The sequence below is a fragment of the Rutidosis leptorrhynchoides genome, chromosome 3 (assembly GCF_046630445.1).
Source record: "Rutidosis leptorrhynchoides isolate AG116_Rl617_1_P2 chromosome 3, CSIRO_AGI_Rlap_v1, whole genome shotgun sequence".
In the NCBI taxonomy this organism is placed as follows: Eukaryota; Viridiplantae; Streptophyta; class Magnoliopsida; order Asterales; family Asteraceae; genus Rutidosis; species Rutidosis leptorrhynchoides.
In genome coordinates, this window is record NC_092335.1 from 54,772,671 (window position 1) to 54,793,217 (window position 20,547).

The following is a 20,547-nucleotide window of genomic DNA, read 5'->3' on the forward strand; positions in this document are numbered from 1 at the left end:
TAAAAATATTTTTGACAAATCTAAAATCTTCGTAATCAATTTACAGTCCAACTTTTATTTCAATTCTTCATGAACATGTACAATATCTATATTAAAACTAACAAAACATCAACCGAGTGTTACCGACGTTTACTAATTAAGCTCAAAATTATTTATCTTTAATATATGCTCTTTCTATATATATAACCAATCTTAATTAACAAGTTTAAGTAAATAAATATATTAATTATATCTTTTTAAACAAATAAATATAATATTATATATTTACAAGTATTATTATATATAAACATAAATATCTGTGTGTGTGTGTATATATATATATATATATATATATATATAATAACATAATAGTTTTTATTTCATCGCATATTAATTTACATATTTATTTCCTACCATTAATTCATATAATATTTCAAATAATATTTCAAATTATTATTTATACATACATTTAATTATATATGTATTTATTAACAAATAGTTGTTCGTGAATCGTCGGGAATGGTCGATGGTCAATTGAATATATGAACATTGTTCCAAAATTTTCTAGACTCAATTCTACATATTTTGCTTATCGTATCGAAATCATATAAAGATTAAGTTTAAATTTAGTCGGAAATTTCCAGGTCACTACACAATGCATAACAACTGATAGGTGTTTCAGTACCTAAAAAAATTAACAAATCCCACATTGAGTATTGAAGATATCTAAGTTTGCAATGGTTGTAGCTGCCAAGTAATTGATCAGACTGCATCACTTGAAAGTGTTAACATTGGACCTACAAATGTAATAGATACACTTGTTAATCAATCTTGGAATCTGTTCTTTATCAACAAATAATAAGCAACTACAATAAAACATGGATCAATATCAGTGTGCCAACTTATGTCCCTATATAAGCAAAATAAAGATGAATCAAATAAGAAGATAAATGATAAAACTTGTTTCACATTAAAAGTCAAGAAAACCCGAAAAAAATTCATATGATGACCAATAATTAGCGATCAATCTGAGGCATTTTAATAATCAGATTTTTGACAGTTGGATTACAATTAGCGGTGTCATTACTACTCTTGAACAAATAATGGTGTATCTTGTTTATCAACATTGTTGACGGTTTATTAAGCCTTGAAGGATAATAAGGTAGTATTAGGAGTATTATATGTAAATAAAATAATGTAATATAATTTACCTTGAATATTTCTTTGACTCCAACGTAATTTGGTAATAACAGAAATGTTGAGAAGCAGATAGGTAACTGATGTGAACATCCCTGAAATGTGAAGTCACAGTTGTAATATATAATACGTTAAAATTAAAAAAAAAAAACTGAATTGGCTATTAAATAATATGGACATAAAAGTATTACCTATGATTTGGTTGTTATACTTTGCAAAACCTCTTTGTATACTACGTTTTTCGTTTTGCATGTGTCCTTTCCCTTGTCATCTAAGAGGACTACTTTTAAGCCCTTTTTGCTAGTCACACGAGAAACAGCAACATATAGCTGCCCATGAGTGAAAACCGGTTTACGAAGATATAAACCAACATTAGCCAATGATTGTCCCTGACTCTTATTAATTGTCATTGAAAAACACACTGAAATAGGAAACTGCCTACGCTGAAATCTGACAGCAATCTTATTGTCAGTAGGAGCAACTATCATCCTTGGAATGTAAGTGATGTTAACAAACGAATGCCCAGTGATGATTCGTGCTTCAATTGTGTGTTCACCAAGTCTTTAAATTTGAAGTCGAGTACCATTACACAAACCTTTAGACTGATCAATGTTACGAAGTAACATAATTGGTACGCCTACTTTAAGAGCTAATTTATGGTTAGGGACTCCAGGCACTTTAAGTTCATTCAATATCTCTGGTGAATATAACTGTTGTGCAAATAAATCATCATCTTCATCCGGACAAAGACTATCTGAACTATAGTAGACTTTTTCATCACCATCTATGTTGGACAAAACATGATCATTGATAGAGTCAACTTGTTCATTAGTAGGAGCAAGTATGGCTCTATCTTGGAAGAATTTAGGGTTTGACATATTCTCACGAAGTCTAGGATAGGTGGAGTCTATAATAGTCTCAATGGGGTTTTCGTTGGTTTTAAGCAAAATATCGTCCGGGAAATCTATATCTGCTTCACCATCATTCGGCAAGTTAAGCTTTCCTTCACCAATTTTTAGAATCCAATTTGCAAAGTCAGCTAATTCAGAATCGTCCATTTCATTAGTGCCACTTCTCAAACACATGTTCTTGGTTAGCTCTAACACAGTTACATCTCTCCATAAATACGAAGAATGTAGTGATGCGTTAACTATCTCTGCTCTTGTACCTCTTTGTATGACAGGTAGAATTTGTCGAAAATTTCCACCAAAAACAACGACCTTACCACCAAATGGCTTATGTAAGTTTTTATTCGTGGGTAAATTAAGAAAAGTCTCATGTATTCACGGGTAGGGTTTTACCCGCGACGGGTAGTACATACCCGCGACACGCCCGCGACCCGTCGACGGGTATAAATTTTTACCCGTACCCGTGTCCGCGGGTAAGATTTAATGATTTTACCCGTCCATCGCGGATCGGGTACCCGCGGGTCACGGGTTTTTTCTCGCCCATTGCCATCCCTAATCCCCACGTTTCCACCCTTGCAGGTTTAGGTACTGCTAGTTTGGACGGGTGCTGGTATTGAACACATGTTTGACGTGTGAACTCTGATGTGGACTTTTGTAACATGTATTATGTAATAAGTAACACCGTCGTGTAAACTTAAACTTAATTATGTGGATATCTGCCGTGATGTATTAAATGTTGAGATTTTAATATAAAAGTCTTCCGCTGTGTTTAAAAAAAAATGACCGGTGTTACATTTGCTTTGGATTCCTGGATTTGTTGGCGCCGGGTATGGTGTTCAGTTTTTCTTTTCGGACAGCTTCTTATTTATCGGTTAGTGTGTTCGGTTCTTTTAGGTTCGCTCATCTACCTTGGTTTTTCGCTACTTTCTCTTGCAGTGGGATCTTGGACAGATTTTGGATGTTGAAGGTTGTCGATTTTTTTTGTAGCCTGTCGGTAGCTGCTAGCGATTTGTTGTGGAAGCGGTTGTGTTCTCCCGATTGTCTCGATGTCTTTATGTTTTTTTTCCCGCAGTTTGGGTGTCTCCGGCTTTCTTACTGGTGATTTTCGTTCCCATGGGAATGGTTTAGTATAGTCGATTCAATTGTTGCCGTATGTTATAGTGTTTAGTCACGTTTTTATTTCTTAATTAAGCGTGACTTTTACTATTTTAGTGAGCCCGTTTGTTTAAATTGTAGGTTTGTGTAACTAGGACCCATTTTTAGTTTACTTTTGTATTTGGTGTGATTGTTAATTGTTAATCTTTGATAATCGCGAAAAAAAATCAAACACATCTTTACTAATCCGCAATAAAACACATCTTTAGTAATCCGTAATAAAGTTCAACTTAACCACACCACTTTTAGAGTTTAACTTACGTGTGTGTTTTCTTTGACCTTAAATTACACTCTCACACCTACATTTACACTCTCTCTCTCTCTCTCTCTCTCTCTCTCTCTCTCTTAAATAGCGGCATATTCATCTCTCTCGTAAAAAAAAATTGAGCTTTATTCGGAGACCAAAATCCATATATCAAACCCACATTGAATCTTTCTTTCTTTCTTGAAAAATTTCTTCAAAGATCCGAAATAAAGAAGTATCCCCACATAATAATTTATATAAAGTTTGAATCTTTATATCTCTACAACACACCCCCACTTTGTAAAATTAATTTTCTTGCCGGAAAAAAATGGTTACGAATGTGATTAAATGGAGACCATGGCCGCCGCTTCTGTCGAAAAAATATAAGGTGAAATTGGTTGTGCAGAAAATGGTGGGTGGAAATCTTGATCCTGTACATGCAGACCCAGAGAAAAGGGTTGTGGAAATCAGGTGGAAAGGACCCAAGATCACATTAAGTTCTTTTAGAAAAACAGTGAAGAAAAATTTTACAAGGGAAGAAACAATTGTTGAACCAAACGGCGTCGTTCAATGGGATGAAGAATTTCAAACAATTTGTACCCTTTCTGGTTCTAAAGATAATATTTTTAACCCTTGGGAGATTGGTTTTACTGTATTGAATGTAAGTTTTTTTCTTGATATTCTTTATTTATTTGTTTATACATTTATTTGATTTAATTATTTTTATTTGATTTTGATGTTATTTTATATTTGCATTTGTGAACCTTTTTATCATGCTTTAGGGTATAAGTTTAATTAGATTGAGTTGAATTGATTCAAGAGAATCTGCTTTCTAAAATTTGGAATTTTTTCACACTTTATTGGTGGTTATCTTATACACGGACACTATATCTATATCTATAGATTCCCGGACTTGCACATTATAGGGGCTCTAGTTAGGGTTTCATTGCTTTTGTGGTTACTGTTGAAACAATTTCAATACATTTTGCCCACAGTGATTTTATTGCATTTTTGTGATTGCTCTCTAGTTAGGGTTTCACTGTTTCAGACTTGCATTTTTGTGTATGCTTCTTATATAAATGTAGAAAATTTATATCAATTTACATTTGTTAGACGATATGCTACCATTTTGTGGATTTTTTTATTGGACTGCAAAGAAATTTGAAATGCACATTATACCAGTTTTGAGCATTTTCTTAATGTTGATATGCCGTATCATGGTAGTTATAATAGTAACTTTTGATTTGTTTTGAGATGTCGAAAGCCCTAGAGAAATAATTGGTCGACTAGTGTCGTTAAAGGATTCTATTTTATTATGTTAGTGGATATGGATATGCTAACAGAGTAACAGATGACACAAATCATTAGCTGTCGGCTTGTCGTTTATATGTATCCTATTTTGTCGCGTTATGAATATAGATAAGCAATCCACATTCCACATGTGTATAATATGATGGTTTTATGTGTTTAATTTTCATAAAGCTATTGTTGATATGAATAACTTCAATGCAGGGATCAAGCCCAGGACTAAAGAACAAAGTTCCTGTAATTGGAACAGCGTCTCTAAATCTTGCTGAATTTGCTTCTGCTGCTGAGGATCAAGATCTCGAGCTCACCATTCCTCTCTCCGTTTCATGTGGTCCAATCGAACGTCCCCCGTCTCTTCACGTATGTGTGCTTTACTCTTTAGTAATAACTTTTCTAGATTGGGAAGTTTCAAAATGTGTTTTTGCTATGCTTTTAGGTTTCGAAAAGTCGCATAGTTTCCTCTTAAAAAAAACTTCAAAAAACAGATCATAATTTCCTCTTTCAACGCCGTGTCTGATTTACATATAGAGATATACCGAACCATGAGAACTATAAAGTATGCGTATACGATTTTAGGAAAGTGATACCTGCATCGATTTATTTATGATGTCGCTTATGGCATATAGGCAGATTTTACCTTAGAAACTTTTCAGAATCGTACTGAGGCGCTGAACAAATAAGTAACATCAGTCTTTTTCAAAGCATGAGATTATAATAACATTAATAAGGTTTAATCTTGGTAAATTATTTTAAGAAACGCAATACATGTAAAACTATTAAATAAAGTAAGAAAAAGATAATCTTGTGGTTTTAAATCAGTATTATCGGTTCATATATTAAGTTTTTGATAGGCAAATCCTTTGATACCAAAAACGTTGCAGTTTTCACTTATTATCTTGATTTATTATTTTCTTTTTTTTTTCTATGTAGATACAACTTAGTTTGATGGAGTGGAGGGGTGATCATGAACCAGTAGAACCGACCCAGAGTCAAAGTCAAACATCAGAAAGTTCTTCGGGAGAAAAGGAAGAACTTTCAGCTCTCAAAGCCGGATTAAGAAAAGTTAAAATTTTTAGAGATTACGTATCGATCAAACGAGGAAAAAATACCTCACGTGAAGATGATCGCGATATTAGGAGCGAAGAAGGCGATTATTCTTCATACCATTTTGACTCGGAACTTGAAGAATCTGACGAAGGCGAACCAAATGAAGTCAAAAAAGATGACGACAATGCAAATTACAGAAAGTCGTTTTGCTATGGTACACTAGCCTACGCAAATTGTACCACAGGGTCTCTTTATGAAGACAGTGTTTATTATAGTAATAGAAAATCGGACGTTTGTTTCCCTCAAAATGATGATGACTCAACCGCTTCGGTTTCTGAAACATATGTGATTCAAAATCCCAAACGCGGTATCTTTCCATGGAAGAAACGGAAACTGAACTTGAGATCACCAAAAACTAAGGGGGAACCACTCTTAAAGAAAGCGTATGCTGAAGAAGGCGGTGATGACATTGACTTTGACCGGCGCCAGCTCAGCTCCGATACATCTCTTGGGGTAAAGCTTCAAACTTTATGTGCTTAAGTACTTTTACTTTCAACCCAAAAAATGAAATTAGTTAAATCTTTATGAATGTGTTTTCTTTTTCTTATGGGTTTTTTTAAAGCTTGAAACTTTATGTGCTTTTATATTACTTTTAACACAAAGAAGGAAATTAGTTACTCAGTAAATCTTTTATAATGTGTTTTTCATTTTCTTTGACAGTGGCACATGCAGAATGATCAACCTGCAATATCTGAATTTGGGGATGACGGTTTTGCTGTTGGAGTTTGGGAACAGATGGATATACTTAGCCGTGACGGTCACATGAAGTTAAGCACACAAGTTTTCTTTGCGTCAATCGATCAACGAAACGAACGGGCAGCTGGTGAGAGTGCGTGCACCGCTCTTGTGGCGGTTATAGCCGATTGGTTCCAAAACAATGGTGACCTCATGCCCATTAAGTCCCAACTTGACTCGTTGATTCGAGAAGGTTCCTTAGAGTGGCGAAATTTATGTGAAAACGAAACTTATATGGTTCGTTTTCCTGATAAGCATTTTGATCTTGAAACCGTCCTTGAAGCCAATATCCGACCTCTAACGGTCGTTCCGGAAAAATCTTTTATCGGTTTTTTCCATCCCGAAGAAGTCGAAGAGGGTACTTTTGACTTTCTGGATAGTGCGATGTCGTTTGATACTATGTGGGACGAGATTAGTCGCGAGTTAGAGCCACGTGTATACATAGTGAGTTGGAATGACCATTTTTTCGTTTTGAAAGTTGACTCTGACGCTTATTATATAATTGATACTTTAGGCGAGAGGCTTTTTGAAGGGTGTAATCAAGCGTATATCTTGAAGTTTGACCGAAACACATCGATTTGGGTACTTCCTGTGTCTGATTCTGGTTTGGATGGGTCTACAAGAAAGTCAACTGCAGAAGCCGTTGACCCGGTCAAGATTGAAAATGAGATTGTTTGTGGGGGGAAAGAATCTTGTAAGGAGTATATTAAAAGCTTCTTGGCAGCCATTCCTATTAGAGAATTGCAAGATGATATGAAGAAAGGTTTACGTTCTTCGACACCACTTCATCACAGGCTACAAATCGAGTTTCACTACACTCAGTTACAAAAACCGGCTACTGTCGTGAGTCCTGATCCGATCTCTACTGTTACCATCTCCGAACCAGTGGTGGATGACTCAGCAAACCCGGTTGCCGAATAGAATAGTTTCACAAAGGGCAGTATTAGTTTTAGGTTTGAAAGTTTAGATTCCTTTTTTTACAAATTCTTGTTTTTTGTTATAGGTTTTTTTATGGTAATGACTCTTGAAATGGAAAGTGAAAGGGAATTCTAACTGTGTAGTCTCTGTTTCCATCTTTGCAAATGACATCGTTGACTTTTTTAGTTGACTTTTTTGGTGTTTAAATTTTGTTGTTTGTGTTAGTTTGATTTTAATTTTAATTAACTTGAACTGACTTAAATCTATTCTTAAATTCCAATTCCCATGTTAATGGTAATTGGTGTTTCAAGAATTCTGCACTTCTGTTGAACCCTAGTTTTCATTGGGGCAGATAAAGTGATAAAGATGCTGACTTTTTGGTCAAGTTCAAAATTTTCATAATGTGTGATTTGATTCCAGCTGTGTTGATCAGAACCCACTTTCTGATTTTAATTCTAAAGTTGAGGATGATTGGTGTTTTGAGGTCTCTGCAATTGTAATGATCTTTTTAGGTAAACCATGTGACTCATGTTTGTTCAATAAAGACTTTGACTTATTAGTTAACTTTATTTATGTGTTCAACAATGTGTGGTCCGAGTCCAATTGTCCTAATTAGGCCTCACATTCTGTTTTTCAGTTTCCAAGTTGATGGTAAGTGTTGTATATGGTCTACATTTGTTATCATTGTTTTGGGTTACCATGTGATTCCATATTTTTTGTTTTGCACATCTCTTTGCTGTAAAGTTTTCACCTTTTTCACTTGTGAAGGTTGATAAAGACTTTTTGTTGTCACAATAAAACTTTATACATCAAAAAGTTGCATTTAAACTTTTACAATAAATTTACTTCATACCACAATAAGTTGTTGCATGACATTTTTCTAATAAACTTTCACATGTTCCATAATAGTAGGATTTGATTATAGATGCAATGCATGTGGTACAAGTTGTGATACACTAAAAGTGATGAGAGTCTTTACTTAATTTGTGATGAGCATCCGAGGTACTTGCCAATAAATAATGTATACGGTACAGTCTATTGTACAATGTACAAATTTTGTCTCAAAAAATATGCACAAACATATGAATAAAATACCATTATTTTTTTAAATTATTTTGTCACATGATAACAAGTTTGAATTCTAGGACGATTGAATCAGTCAAGCATTGACCAAGAATGCATGATTCATTACCCCACCGTCCATCCTCTTAAGGATTCTCAGAAATAAATGTAGCATTTGAACTTTGAACTAACATAGGAGTATTACGTAACAAGATTAAAAGTTTCGTTAAAAAAAATGAAATAATAATACGTATACTAAGATTATGTATACGGAGTATATCCTAACAAAATTTGAACTTACATATCGTGTAAACATAGCTTTTCTCAAGAAAAATACTTACGTAACAAGTTCAAAAGTTACGTTAAAAATATTCTATAAATATCAACAAATTGACTATATCCTAAGAATCTAAGATTATAGATATATATTTGCTTCAAACACAAGAGTTTGCTTTATAGATTATGCTCATACATTTTCTTTAAACACAGGGGTTTCTTTTTGTCAAAGAACGTGATTATATCCTAAAGTTTACTTGTTGGATTATTGTTTCCGTACGCGTCTAACCTGTTTAATACTTATAAACAAACTATATGTTAAATATGGAATATCTATTCTCGAATAGAGGGATGAATGACTTTTTCTAATCACGAGTGGAGAAATGATTTTTTCTGCCTGCTTGTGGAGAAATAACTTCCCTTTTATTTGAGGGTAGATGAAAGATTGTCTACATCTTACCTATGATACTCAACTATCGTAGAATTAAGTATCGTTGTTGTTGTATGTTAAATAGTAAATTCGATCTTTTCTTCTGAAGTTACAAATGTCAACTGTTTGACTTTTTTTACGTATCTTAGCCTTCATGTTCATAAGTAACATATGAATATTGCAAAAACTTTTTTCGTAACTTTGAATTGTTGTATTACATAAACTTTTTCTTTGGGAAATCGTTGTTTCCATGCACGTCTAACCCGTTTAACTGTTTAAGCTTGGCTTGAATCGAGCTTTTTGTATGAGTAGCTCGCGACTCGACTCATTTAGGCCTTTAGTTGCACTTGCACTCAGGGACAGCGTTTGAACATATTGAGTCAGGGCGAGCATCACTACACTATATAATTCAGAAAAGGTGTTCTAATATAAAATTGGAGGCTTAAATATGTACCTCAGCGACATATTGTTTCTAATTATACATTATCTAGCTTGATTCTATAAACCCATCATACTTATTTAGTTATAATTAATATTTATGTTTAAGAAATGGAGAAAAAAGTGTGAAGTTTTGATTGATATTATGGATTTAGCACTTTTTAGTCATATCTCCAAATGCAACTCAAACAACAACAACATTTTTTATTTTTATTGGTAGGGCCACAACTCCTCCTTGCCCTTAGTTTCATCATTGCTTGCACTGTATAGTTACATGGACATTAGTAGTTAAAAAGTTACTCTATTTTTTTTTTAACACCGATTGGATCATCCGAGGGGGACTAAACCACTCGTTGCGATCATCTCCCGTTTTGACTATGCCGATGCAGCGATAATAACCTCGCCCCCATCGCTGCCCAGGAGGAAACCTTGAAACCGATCTAAGGGCACGACCAAGTAAAACCCCCCTCCCCTTTACCCCCCAAACGATATGGGAAAGGTGCCATGGGTGGATACTTCATGGCAGGGATGAAATTGTGTTTTTAATATGTAGTCAACGGGGGTCGAACTCCTGACCTCCCCTAAAGGAAGCAGACCACCAACCGCTGGACCACATTATTAAGGTTTATTGACATCTTTTCAAAGGTTGCCGATCGATAACATAACCTCCTCTATAAGTTTAGATTAATATTACTGTTGAAAATTGAAAAATATAGTGTAAAATGACATAAAATGTGTAAATAAAACATAACATATACTCCGTAAAACATTAGTATTAACTAGTCCGGGTCCGGCCCGCGCGATGTGACGGGGGCTTTCGCCATGTGTATTCATATTTAATGTAGCGTTGTGTATTTACAGAGGGGAAAACGGCTCATGTCTTAAGCGCCGTTTTAGATGCCGTTGTCTTAAGCATTTTTTAAAAAGTGTCCGTTTCGAACTTAGTTAGTTTCGTTTTGTTCATAAATTTTTTTTGAGTGTAACGGTGCTGTCGTAAAAATTTAACTTGCGGCGAACAGAAAGATACGGGTTGTCGTTGTATTAAGCATTTTTTAAAAAGTGTCCGTTTCGCGTATAGTTTGTCCCGCTGGGTTCGTGAGACTTTTTCGAGTTGAACGGTGGTATCGGAAAATTTTAACTCGCACCGAGCGAAAAGATAGAGCCCGTTATAAATGCGGGGGAAATAGTTTCTTTTATTTTAATAAAATTTTACGTTTACACTTTTCACTCCTGAAAAATTGTAAACTTGAGGGGCTTTTGGGTAAGTTGAGCCGAAATTGAAGTAGCGATTGTAGTGTGAACGCAAACTCAAAACTATAAATTAAAACTACACATTTTGTCATGGGGTTAGTATATAAGAGTTAATTAATTAATTAGTTAATAAAGTCGTAAAACATTAGTATTTTTTTTTTTTTAGGACAGCGAAATTGGGATCACCCGAGGGGGACTAAACCACCCGTTGCGATCATCTCCCGTTTCGACTATGCCGATGCAGCGATAATAACCCCGCCCCCATCGCTGCCCGGGAGGAAACCTTGAAACCGATCCAAGGGCACGGCCAAGTAAAACCCCCCATCCCTTTACCCCACTTAGGGGTGCCCCGGGTGATTCCGGACGGGCAGGATAGAGTTGCATTTACATTTAAGTAATTGTTGTAGCCGGGTGGAGTCGAACTCCTGACCTCAAGTGTATTAGAGGCAGGCCACTACCACTCAACTACAACTGCAACCCCGTAAAACATTAGTATTAATAAAGTATATCTAGTTGACTTTCTTTATTATCAACTCGAGGCTTTGTTTTCTCTACAATACTAGCACTAGTAATTTATACGGAGTATATCTTTAACAGCTTAACTAAGGTATTAGTTTTATCAGTCTAAAAAAAACCGATAAACGATCATACGAACTCTGTAAGAAAAAAGAGAAAATAGCACGAGTGTCTAAACAACTCTGCCAAAAAACAATGATATGGACATAATTAAAAGTTGGGCTAAGCCCATATAGTTTTTTAAGGCCCAATTATTCGGCATTTTTATCCTATACCATCTAGGCCTTATGACCCATATCATAAATATCCCCATTTTTTGACATTCATAAACACATAAAATTTACAACTACTGAATCATCATCTGTACAATTCGAATAATACATTGTTTTAAGTAACACAAAGGAACAATCTTGCAACAGAACTTTACTAATGGGCTTTTTAATATTAACTAGATGTGGAGCCCTCGCTTTGCGCCGGGGGATCCGTTTTGAATGCGAGTTAAAAAAAAAGTCTTGATCTATTTTGTAAAAAAGAATTTTTTTCGACATCTAACATTGAAGGGTTGTTCCTTTTGTGAAAGTTGCTTCTTTTAGCGTTCGGGTTTTATTTTAAAAAAAAAAAAGTTAGTATAGTGGGGGTTCGATTTGTATTTTAATAAAAGTTAGGGGGTTAAGTTTGTGAAATTTGAAAAAAATATACGTATAAAGTGGGAGTTCGATTTCTATTTTAATAAAAGTTAGGGGGTTAAGTTTGTGAAAATTGAATATTAGTAAAAAAAAAAAAAGTTAGTAAAGTGGGGGTTCGATTTGTATTTTAATAAAAGTTAGGGGGTTAAGTTTGTGAAATTTGGAAAAAAAATATACGTATAAAGTGGGTGTGCGATTTGTATTTTAATAAGAGTATAAAGTGGGGGTGCGATTTGTATTTTAATAAAAGTTTGGGGGTTAAATTTGCGGAAAGTGAAAAGAGGAATAGTACTATTCATTTGGCCTTTGCCTTTTAGATATAGGTATATAATTACGTAGTATATGTTAAAATTTTAACAATTACCCAATAGAGCAATAGCTTTTTATTGTCAAAAATGCTGAAACTTACTACAATTTATATGGTTGGTGAAAAAATTAAACATATCTTGTTTATATGGAGCGAAAAACTCCAAGAAAACTTTATCAATTCTCATTCTTCTTCGGCGACAAGTAAACATACCTACGTTTAATAAACTTAAATTGAAATTAACAAAAACAGTTCAAAATGGTAACAATACATATATACAACTTTATGCATCACGATAACGTAAAATCCTACAAGATCTACAGAATTTTAATTATAAGTCAGTAAAAAAAAAAAAAAATTGTAAACTTACATGCCACAATATATGATCATATAAAGATCTCTTCATTCGAATGAAACTAAACTGATCATAATAAAATCAATCAATCAACCATCTCTTCTACTTCGCGCAAGGGGGACCACCTCGGCCAAAGGGGTCGATAATGGTGAAGGCAGAGGAGACGTACGACAATTCGGGCACGTTGGATTCAACCGCAACCACGGGTCAACACACTTGACATGAAAAAGGTGACCACAATCAGGAAGTTGTCTTAACATATCACTTCCTTTATAATCACCTAAACAAATTGAACAACATGTCGAAAAGCCCGAATCCCATTTATTAATCTTTGCATCTTTATAAAGCAAAGTAGGATAACTTAATATTGTCTCATCATCAATGCCTACATCAACCACACAATGGGCTGATTCGGGCTGGCCCAAAGCGTGAGCTAGACTATTTCTTTGGGCCCGAATATGAGCTGCTGATGGTGACGATGGTGACGATTGTGTGGTTCGATTACAAAAATAAGAAGCTAAAGTGATTGTTGTGATTAGTAAAAGCATTCCAACTGAGATCCCGATTCCATACCCGAACCCGCTTATGTTTTGTGACCCGAGGAACCCGCCGGAGTTTGGATCGGTGCTATTCATCTTCTTGTTTGGATGTTTTGAGAATTTGGTAATAAAGAGAATAAGGTGAATGAAGATATGAAATGGGAACGTTGTCAACCATTTTTGTTGGGTGTAATCTGGAGAAACTGTTATATGGTTGGGTTGGTTTTAAAATATTGTTTTTATTTTAAAAGTCAACTGCAACGTAAAGGGGGGATCAAATTGTAAAAAAGAATTAAATAATGACAATTAAGTGGCATTTTTTCAAAGTAATATTAACTCATTATGCTTACTAATTAATTAATATAAGTATTAAATCAATTTATGAAAGCTTACGTTATAAAATGTCATTGGCTTTACTTAAAAGATGCTGTTTGAATTATATGACGCTTTGATTATATGTGAGGTGTTATTTATGTATTTAAATCGACGTATACGTATATTAATATTGCTAGTATATATTTTTGATGAATTTGGTGATTAAATACTGTAATAATCATAAATTTCATTGATTTAATATTAAGTAAATTTATATAAATATTTGTAGCGTAAAACAATATATCAACTTCAATTCATAACTCGATAAAAAAAATCTTAGTAGATCTTATGTAAAATATAATATAATGGTATTATTTCTAATTAAAAGATATAGTATCTTAAAGTTGAAGAATTAAAGTTTTTAATGATTTGAAATGATCGGGTGGGCATGGACGTGTGGTTGCATGGTGCTGGAAATGCACGTTGCGAGCACCACAAAAGGAGGGGATTTAAATGGAATTTATTTAATTTTATTTATATTAATTAATGTAATAATAATAATATAATTTAAATAATTTATCATTTATATTAATTGGCGGTGTAAATATAATACGACGGTCACGTTCATGATTGATATGAAACAATCGTCCTGATGAAAAACTCTTCGATTCATTTACGTCAAAATATAAAGTTTTTACTAATATCATATTTTATTTATATAATTGTATAATAATAATAATAATAATAATAATAATAATAATAATAATAATAATAATAATAATAATAATAATAATATTATATTTGATTTATATTAATAATAATAATAATAATAATAATAATAATAATAATAATAATAATAATAATAATAATAATAATAATAATAATAATAATAAATTACGAAATAGCTCAGTTGAGTGATTTGCTGTCTCAGGTCAGCTAGAGAGTAATCTTACTGAACTATCATATATCTTTTTAATATATATATATATATATATATATATATATATATATATATATATATATATATATATATTTTGAAAAGCAAAAAGTATTATTATTATAACTGGATTAAATCGTTACAAGTCCCTACATTCAACTATACAAGGATATGAACATATTGAAACAAATGGAAAGATTGGAGTATAAACTATATGCTAGAGTCGGGAGTGACGAAGCCTACATAACAAGATGAGGGAACGAACTTGAAAGAACAAGCAGGGAAGGAGGAGACAACCGTACCGATCAAGCGGCGACAAAGTTGCCAAACAAACAACCCTTTTAATCTACCTACACAAGCTAAATAGAGCTGCGAACACAACCCGATTTGAGTAACATCATGTTAACCGATTCCCATGCGATTTGGGGGCGATACCACATAAAAGGCAGGGTTAAGGAGCCGTTGATGCCATTCAATAGGTTTTTTCTTCCGAGAGCGGTTTGAGATCCTATATATATATATATATATATATATATATATATATATATATATATATATATATATATATATATATATAATAATAATAATAATTAATTTTCCATGTATATTAATAGCTTGGTATTAGCTTGTGTAAGTATAATATGCCATTATTAATGGTGAGGTACATTAACAGTTTTAATTTAATTTATGACATAAACTGTGGCTTTTATCCACTAATTACCATTATAATCTAATTTTAAAAATAAAATTGTATAATACTCCGTATTTTTTAAGGGTAGTTGAGAGAGGTCCGTAGACCAATCTATGTTAGACGGTCAGATTTTGTGGTCATTGTCATGGATCAATTTTTTGGTGAGAGTTTGGTTTTTGGGTAGTTGACTCTATTGTATATTAACACCTCTAATTTATTTTGTATTACACATTACACATTACACATTTGCAGTATTTACTTATCACTAATCACTAAACACATAATAGTCGTTTAGAAAAAAGAAATAAAAAAAACACATAATAAGATCCTTAGTTTCACTTCTTTTTTTTTTTTTTTTACAAAAGAGAATAAAAATATTTTTAAATGAATAGTGCTATTAAAAACGTCACAATTTTTAAATTGTTTACGAAGAATGGAAAAATAGGTAAATATAAAGGGCATTTAAAAAGAGGGATAATTCTCACACACACTTTTTTCATCCTCACACACCAATTTAAAGAAATGAAGTATTATTAGAAGAGTAAAAGGTTAAAATAGGTGTGTGAGGATGAAAAAAGTGTGTGTGAGAATCATCCCCCATTTAAAAACTATACTATAATATGATATATGATATATGATATGATATATAAAGCAAAGATGCCTCTTTATTTATTGTTTAATGAACTAAACATAATAGATTAAGGCGTGATAACTTCTATTCATTTCATTCTTATTAGCCTAGACGGCTAGAGGCCCAGCTTATTAAACTGGATATATATTGGGTTGGGCTTTATTAAATTTTAACTATTTGGAAAATTGGTTAAAATGAACACATTCGGAAAAGTGTTTAACAATTAAAAAATCGTAATTGTAAAATTGACCCACTACACGCACCTATGCACAATGCGTGATGGTCTATGTGTGATGCGTGGTGCAGAAATAATCACTGGGAGCGCCTATTTTCATCGCAACATGCACCAAACACGAGCGGGGTGCATGATACGACCATTCAAGTTTAGTTCTAGTCCAACTCTCTACATGCACCAAACACCACACATAGTGCATGATGCTTGATGTGTGTTTCATCGGAATTGGGTTGTCTCGATGATTATTTCGGAAACACGAATCACGCACAGGTCATCACGCATTGTGCATGGTACTTTTAAAAATACAATTTTTTAAGAACATATTATAATATACACTAATTCGCGTATTCCATCCTCCACTCCTATTGGTCAAAACCCCCCATTTACTGTTCAACTGTAGCTTTCTTTATTTTATTTTTTTTATTTTTTTTAACTGTAGCCTTTTTTTTTTTTTTTTTTCCCTCTTTATATTAAGTCTCCACTTCACTTTTCCTTTCACATACCACCACCATCACCTTTGGCCACCACCTTCAACCACCGCCGCCAAACAACTTCACCCACCACCACTTACCCAACAACATCCACCGTCAACCACCATCCGCCACCGAAGACCTCCGTCAGCCACCTGCTTCTGCCGCCAAATAATAAGCTTTTTATATTTAAACAATTAAGATATGAATAATTTAGGCAAATAAATCAATATATGAATAGTAAACCAGTGACTACCATCGTCCACCACCAATTTAAACCTTTGGCCAACCACAACCATGATCAACTTACTGCCACCGCTAGGGCTCCCTTCCACCATCACCATTAATCTCTTACCACCAACACCATGGATCTGAGTAAAAAGAAATGGAAAAGAGGAAGGTAGCGGTGGTGAGAAAGACACAACTATGGGCGGAGGTGTTGAAATGGTCGGCAGCGTAAGAATGGCAGTCGGCGTCGGGCTGACCAGTGGCGGCGGAAAATTAGATAAGGGAGGAGAATTTCTTTAAAATTAGATTGTGATTGATAGAAAAAAGATGTGGTGTGGTGAATTTATCTTGGTAGGTGAAGATATGAGTTAGTGTACCTATCAATCTCATATCTCATACAAAAAAAAAGGGGAAAAAAATACTGAGTAAAAAGAGTGGCAATAAAGATTGTGCGGGCTTTTCTAATGAGTTTGGCCCCACAAACCTATATCTCATCCCAATATCCATAAACCAAAAAACACAAACAGATCATCTCCTTACTAAAGTATCAAACCCCAAGTCCCATAACATATAAACATATTCGAATATTACATACATGATTTATGATATATATTTCTATATTCTATATTATATTTTAATAATGGTTAATGATACTTAACAGGCTTAAAAATCAGTTTCGAAAACATGAATCTCAAAATACATTATTAAAGATCACAAGACTATTTTATTCAAAATCTTTTCTTTCTTTACGTTATAATCTTGATTTTTTTTATTTTTTTATTTTTGTTGTTGTCAAGAATACTCTTTTTAATCTATTCAAACACACTTGCATTTGAATTTTAAATAAGTTTCCATTATTTTTTCAGAACTTAAATATATTTTCTTCAACTTTAGGGTTATTTTGGCGAATCGCCTTTTTAAATAAACAAAAACTTCTTTTATATTATTTTTTACTTCCTTTTTCCTTTATTTTTTTTAAACGTTCAATTAACTGTCAGTTAAACATTTTTTTAAACATTCAATTAACCGATGCCAATATGAAACCGAACATATACAAATATTACATACAAAATAGAAAAACTGTTTACCTTTTAAATATTATAAAGTATTGTTATATGTTACTCCTCGGTCCAATATTAATAGTCTTTAGGTAAAAATACACAGTTTAAAACATTACATTCATACTACAGAAAATGAGTTTAGAAATGGGTTATTTGGCACTTTAGAGATGTGTTACTCAACCCGTTTCTAAAGGGGGACGTTTGTAAAACTTTTAACGAACCTATTTCTATTCTCAGTGTTTATAGATGGTGTTTTTAAATTTAACCGGTTTCTAAAAGTGTTAGGGACGTAATTTTTATTTCTAACCAGTTTCTTAAACGTTTTAGAGACCACTTTAATATCAAAACACCTATCTCTATTTTATTAAAGAAAGATATATATATATATATATATATATATATATATATATATATATATATAAAATCATTTCTTTTATATATATATATAAAATCTATTTTTAGTTTGGACGTTTGTGAGGCCGCAAGGTGTGCTTGCAGCCGTTGTTCTTCATTTGTAACTCTTTATTATTTCTTTGAAATAATATTCACCGGGTAGAACCCATTACCCAAAAAAAAAAAAAAAAATATATATATATATATATATATATATATATATATATATATATATATATATAAAAGAAATGATTTTATATATTTCAATACATTTCACCTGAATAATATTAAATTTGCAACAACTATAATACAATATGAGAGAGAAGAGCTGAATCTAATATAAAAACAAGTAAAAACGTCATTATCAATCTCAATTTGGCATACAAAAGAACCAAAGCAAAATACATTCAAATACTCTATTCAAAGTCATACAACAAAACTAACTAGTTCAAGTCTTCCAATAATATGATAGCCACAAAGCAACAATATTGTCTAAATGTGTTGCTTCGTATTTGTATGTACGGTCCCAAGGGATCTGCGCTCTTACTTTTTTATGCATTCGGTAGTTTGATGACATTTTTGCTACATTCAGTTAGAAGTACGATCTATTACTTTTCTTTCTTCTTGACCTCTGCTGCACTATCATCTGTTGGCGCAAACCAATTACAATTATTACCCATGTATAAACATATAAAGCAAGAATACTGAAACTGCTAGTGTTAAAGTTGTTTGAGAAGGTCCAGCCTTACCTCCATCCCTAGTTGCAGGTTGTAAGATACATCAAATTTAAAACAAATGTAGTCTTGGTCAGAGTGCAGAATTATTTGTTTCACATGTTAATGTAAAGGTTAAAACTTACAAATACAAACCAAATTCCGTACGAACAAAGCTAAGCATTCATCTTTAGCTAGACCGGGAACGTTGCTTTCAAAAGTGAAGTTTTAGTAGGAAATTAAGAGAGTGCAAATTAATGGTGCAATTGAATTACTATAACTTTAAAAACCATTTTACCACAAAATATAAAAAATTACATGTTATGTACCCATAAACCAATCGACAATCAATCATAGCAGCCATAACATAATTGTGTACCTTCAGGTTATAGCGTAAGATGCAAAGTTCTACTACTGACACTCGCAACATAAGAAGGCTGATGGTTGGTCAAACTCTTTAGACTAAGTACCGAAAGAAGATTCCCTAACTGGCAAAATTAAGGTAGAAGAAAGTTATAAAATTCAGACATATATACTAAATAAAACGTGAATACTTTAACAAAAAGAATCAGGAAATATTCCTCTTATTAAGGACTTATTTCCAGATGACATGGAGGCATTGGTAGAAGGTAAGGATGATGTCTCAATTGTAAAATGTTCAAACTATTTCACTATCTAAAAAAACATTTACCATCAAGTAGACAACTTTAAAGTATCTTTTGTCCTCATCAATTCCATCCACTGCATTAGCCAAAAAGATATATATATTTCTCAGTATACCTAGAAGCCATTATAGAGATCAAATTTGAGTTAAAAAATTGATCCAAATAGATGCACTTAAAACACTATCAAAGATGCTTCTTAGTTTTAAAAACATTGATGTATGTTTTGGCAAATTAAACCTAGAATAGATACATCAAATTAACTTACAATTTAACATTTCATATATTATAAATAGTTGACCTTATCATGCTTGCCAACTTATATTAAGATAATACATTCGAATCGGTGTTCAATAAATAATACCTTCACATTATGTGATTATGTTGTTCCTGATTATGATACGTTCAAATACAAACAATGTATTAACATTGTCTAATCTAATTGATGGCAAAAAACATATAAGTATAACATTACATACCATCGTCGGAAACCGAATCGCATACGTAACGCCAAGATTCCAATCAAGAGTAATCACACAACAGCAACAATAAGTTACAAAGCTTCAATCTATAAAAACAAATGACACGCAATTAACATCATCTTATACAGCTAATTACATTATAGTAAGAAATTAAAAAAAATTAAAAAAAAATACCTTGTAGGAAGAAAATGTAGCAATGGTTTGTAAAGTAGAGTTGTTATCGGTTTGTAAAGTAGAGTTATCCGGGGATGAATCATAGGTGGGAACAGTATGCCAGCCAATCACGGTGAACCCGACTCATTCACTACCTGCACTAGA

The 20,547-nt window shown here is 32.9% G+C and overlaps 3 protein-coding genes and 1 long non-coding RNA gene across 4 annotated transcripts; 1 reads left to right on the plus strand and 3 right to left on the minus strand.

The window, feature by feature from the left end:
- Positions 1 to 868: 868 nt before the first annotated feature.
- Positions 869 to 2,261, minus strand: LOC139899990 (ATP-dependent DNA helicase PIF1-like). Its single transcript, XM_071882810.1, has 4 exons — positions 1,772 to 2,261; positions 1,398 to 1,657; positions 1,191 to 1,271; positions 869 to 889 (listed from the first exon to the last, which is right to left on the minus strand). The coding sequence occupies exons 1-4, from the start codon at positions 2,259 to 2,261 to the stop codon at positions 869 to 871; spliced, it is 852 nt and encodes a 283-aa protein (XP_071738911.1).
- A 2,426-nt stretch (positions 2,262 to 4,687) lies between these two features.
- LOC139896128 (uncharacterized) lies at positions 4,688 to 7,718 on the plus strand. The gene is made up of 3 exons (XM_071878715.1): positions 4,688 to 5,151; positions 5,722 to 6,351; positions 6,559 to 7,718. The coding sequence occupies exons 1-3, from the start codon at positions 4,990 to 4,992 to the stop codon at positions 7,552 to 7,554; spliced, it is 1,788 nt and encodes a 595-aa protein (XP_071734816.1). The 5' UTR covers positions 4,688 to 4,989; the 3' UTR covers positions 7,555 to 7,718.
- Positions 7,719 to 12,961: 5,243 nt separating this feature from the next.
- On the minus strand, positions 12,962 to 13,507 carry LOC139896129 (RING-H2 finger protein ATL70-like). The gene has a single exon (XM_071878716.1). It carries the CDS (start codon positions 13,505 to 13,507, stop codon positions 12,962 to 12,964), a length of 546 nt encoding a protein of 181 aa, XP_071734817.1.
- A 5,200-nt stretch (positions 13,508 to 18,707) lies between these two features.
- Positions 18,708 to 20,317, minus strand: LOC139896130 (uncharacterized). The gene is made up of 4 exons (XR_011776133.1): positions 20,227 to 20,317; positions 19,777 to 19,826; positions 19,465 to 19,569; positions 18,708 to 19,018 (listed from the first exon to the last, which is right to left on the minus strand). It is a non-coding gene; the product is annotated as an uncharacterized lncRNA (long non-coding RNA).
- Between the last annotated feature and the right edge of the window lie 230 nt (positions 20,318 to 20,547).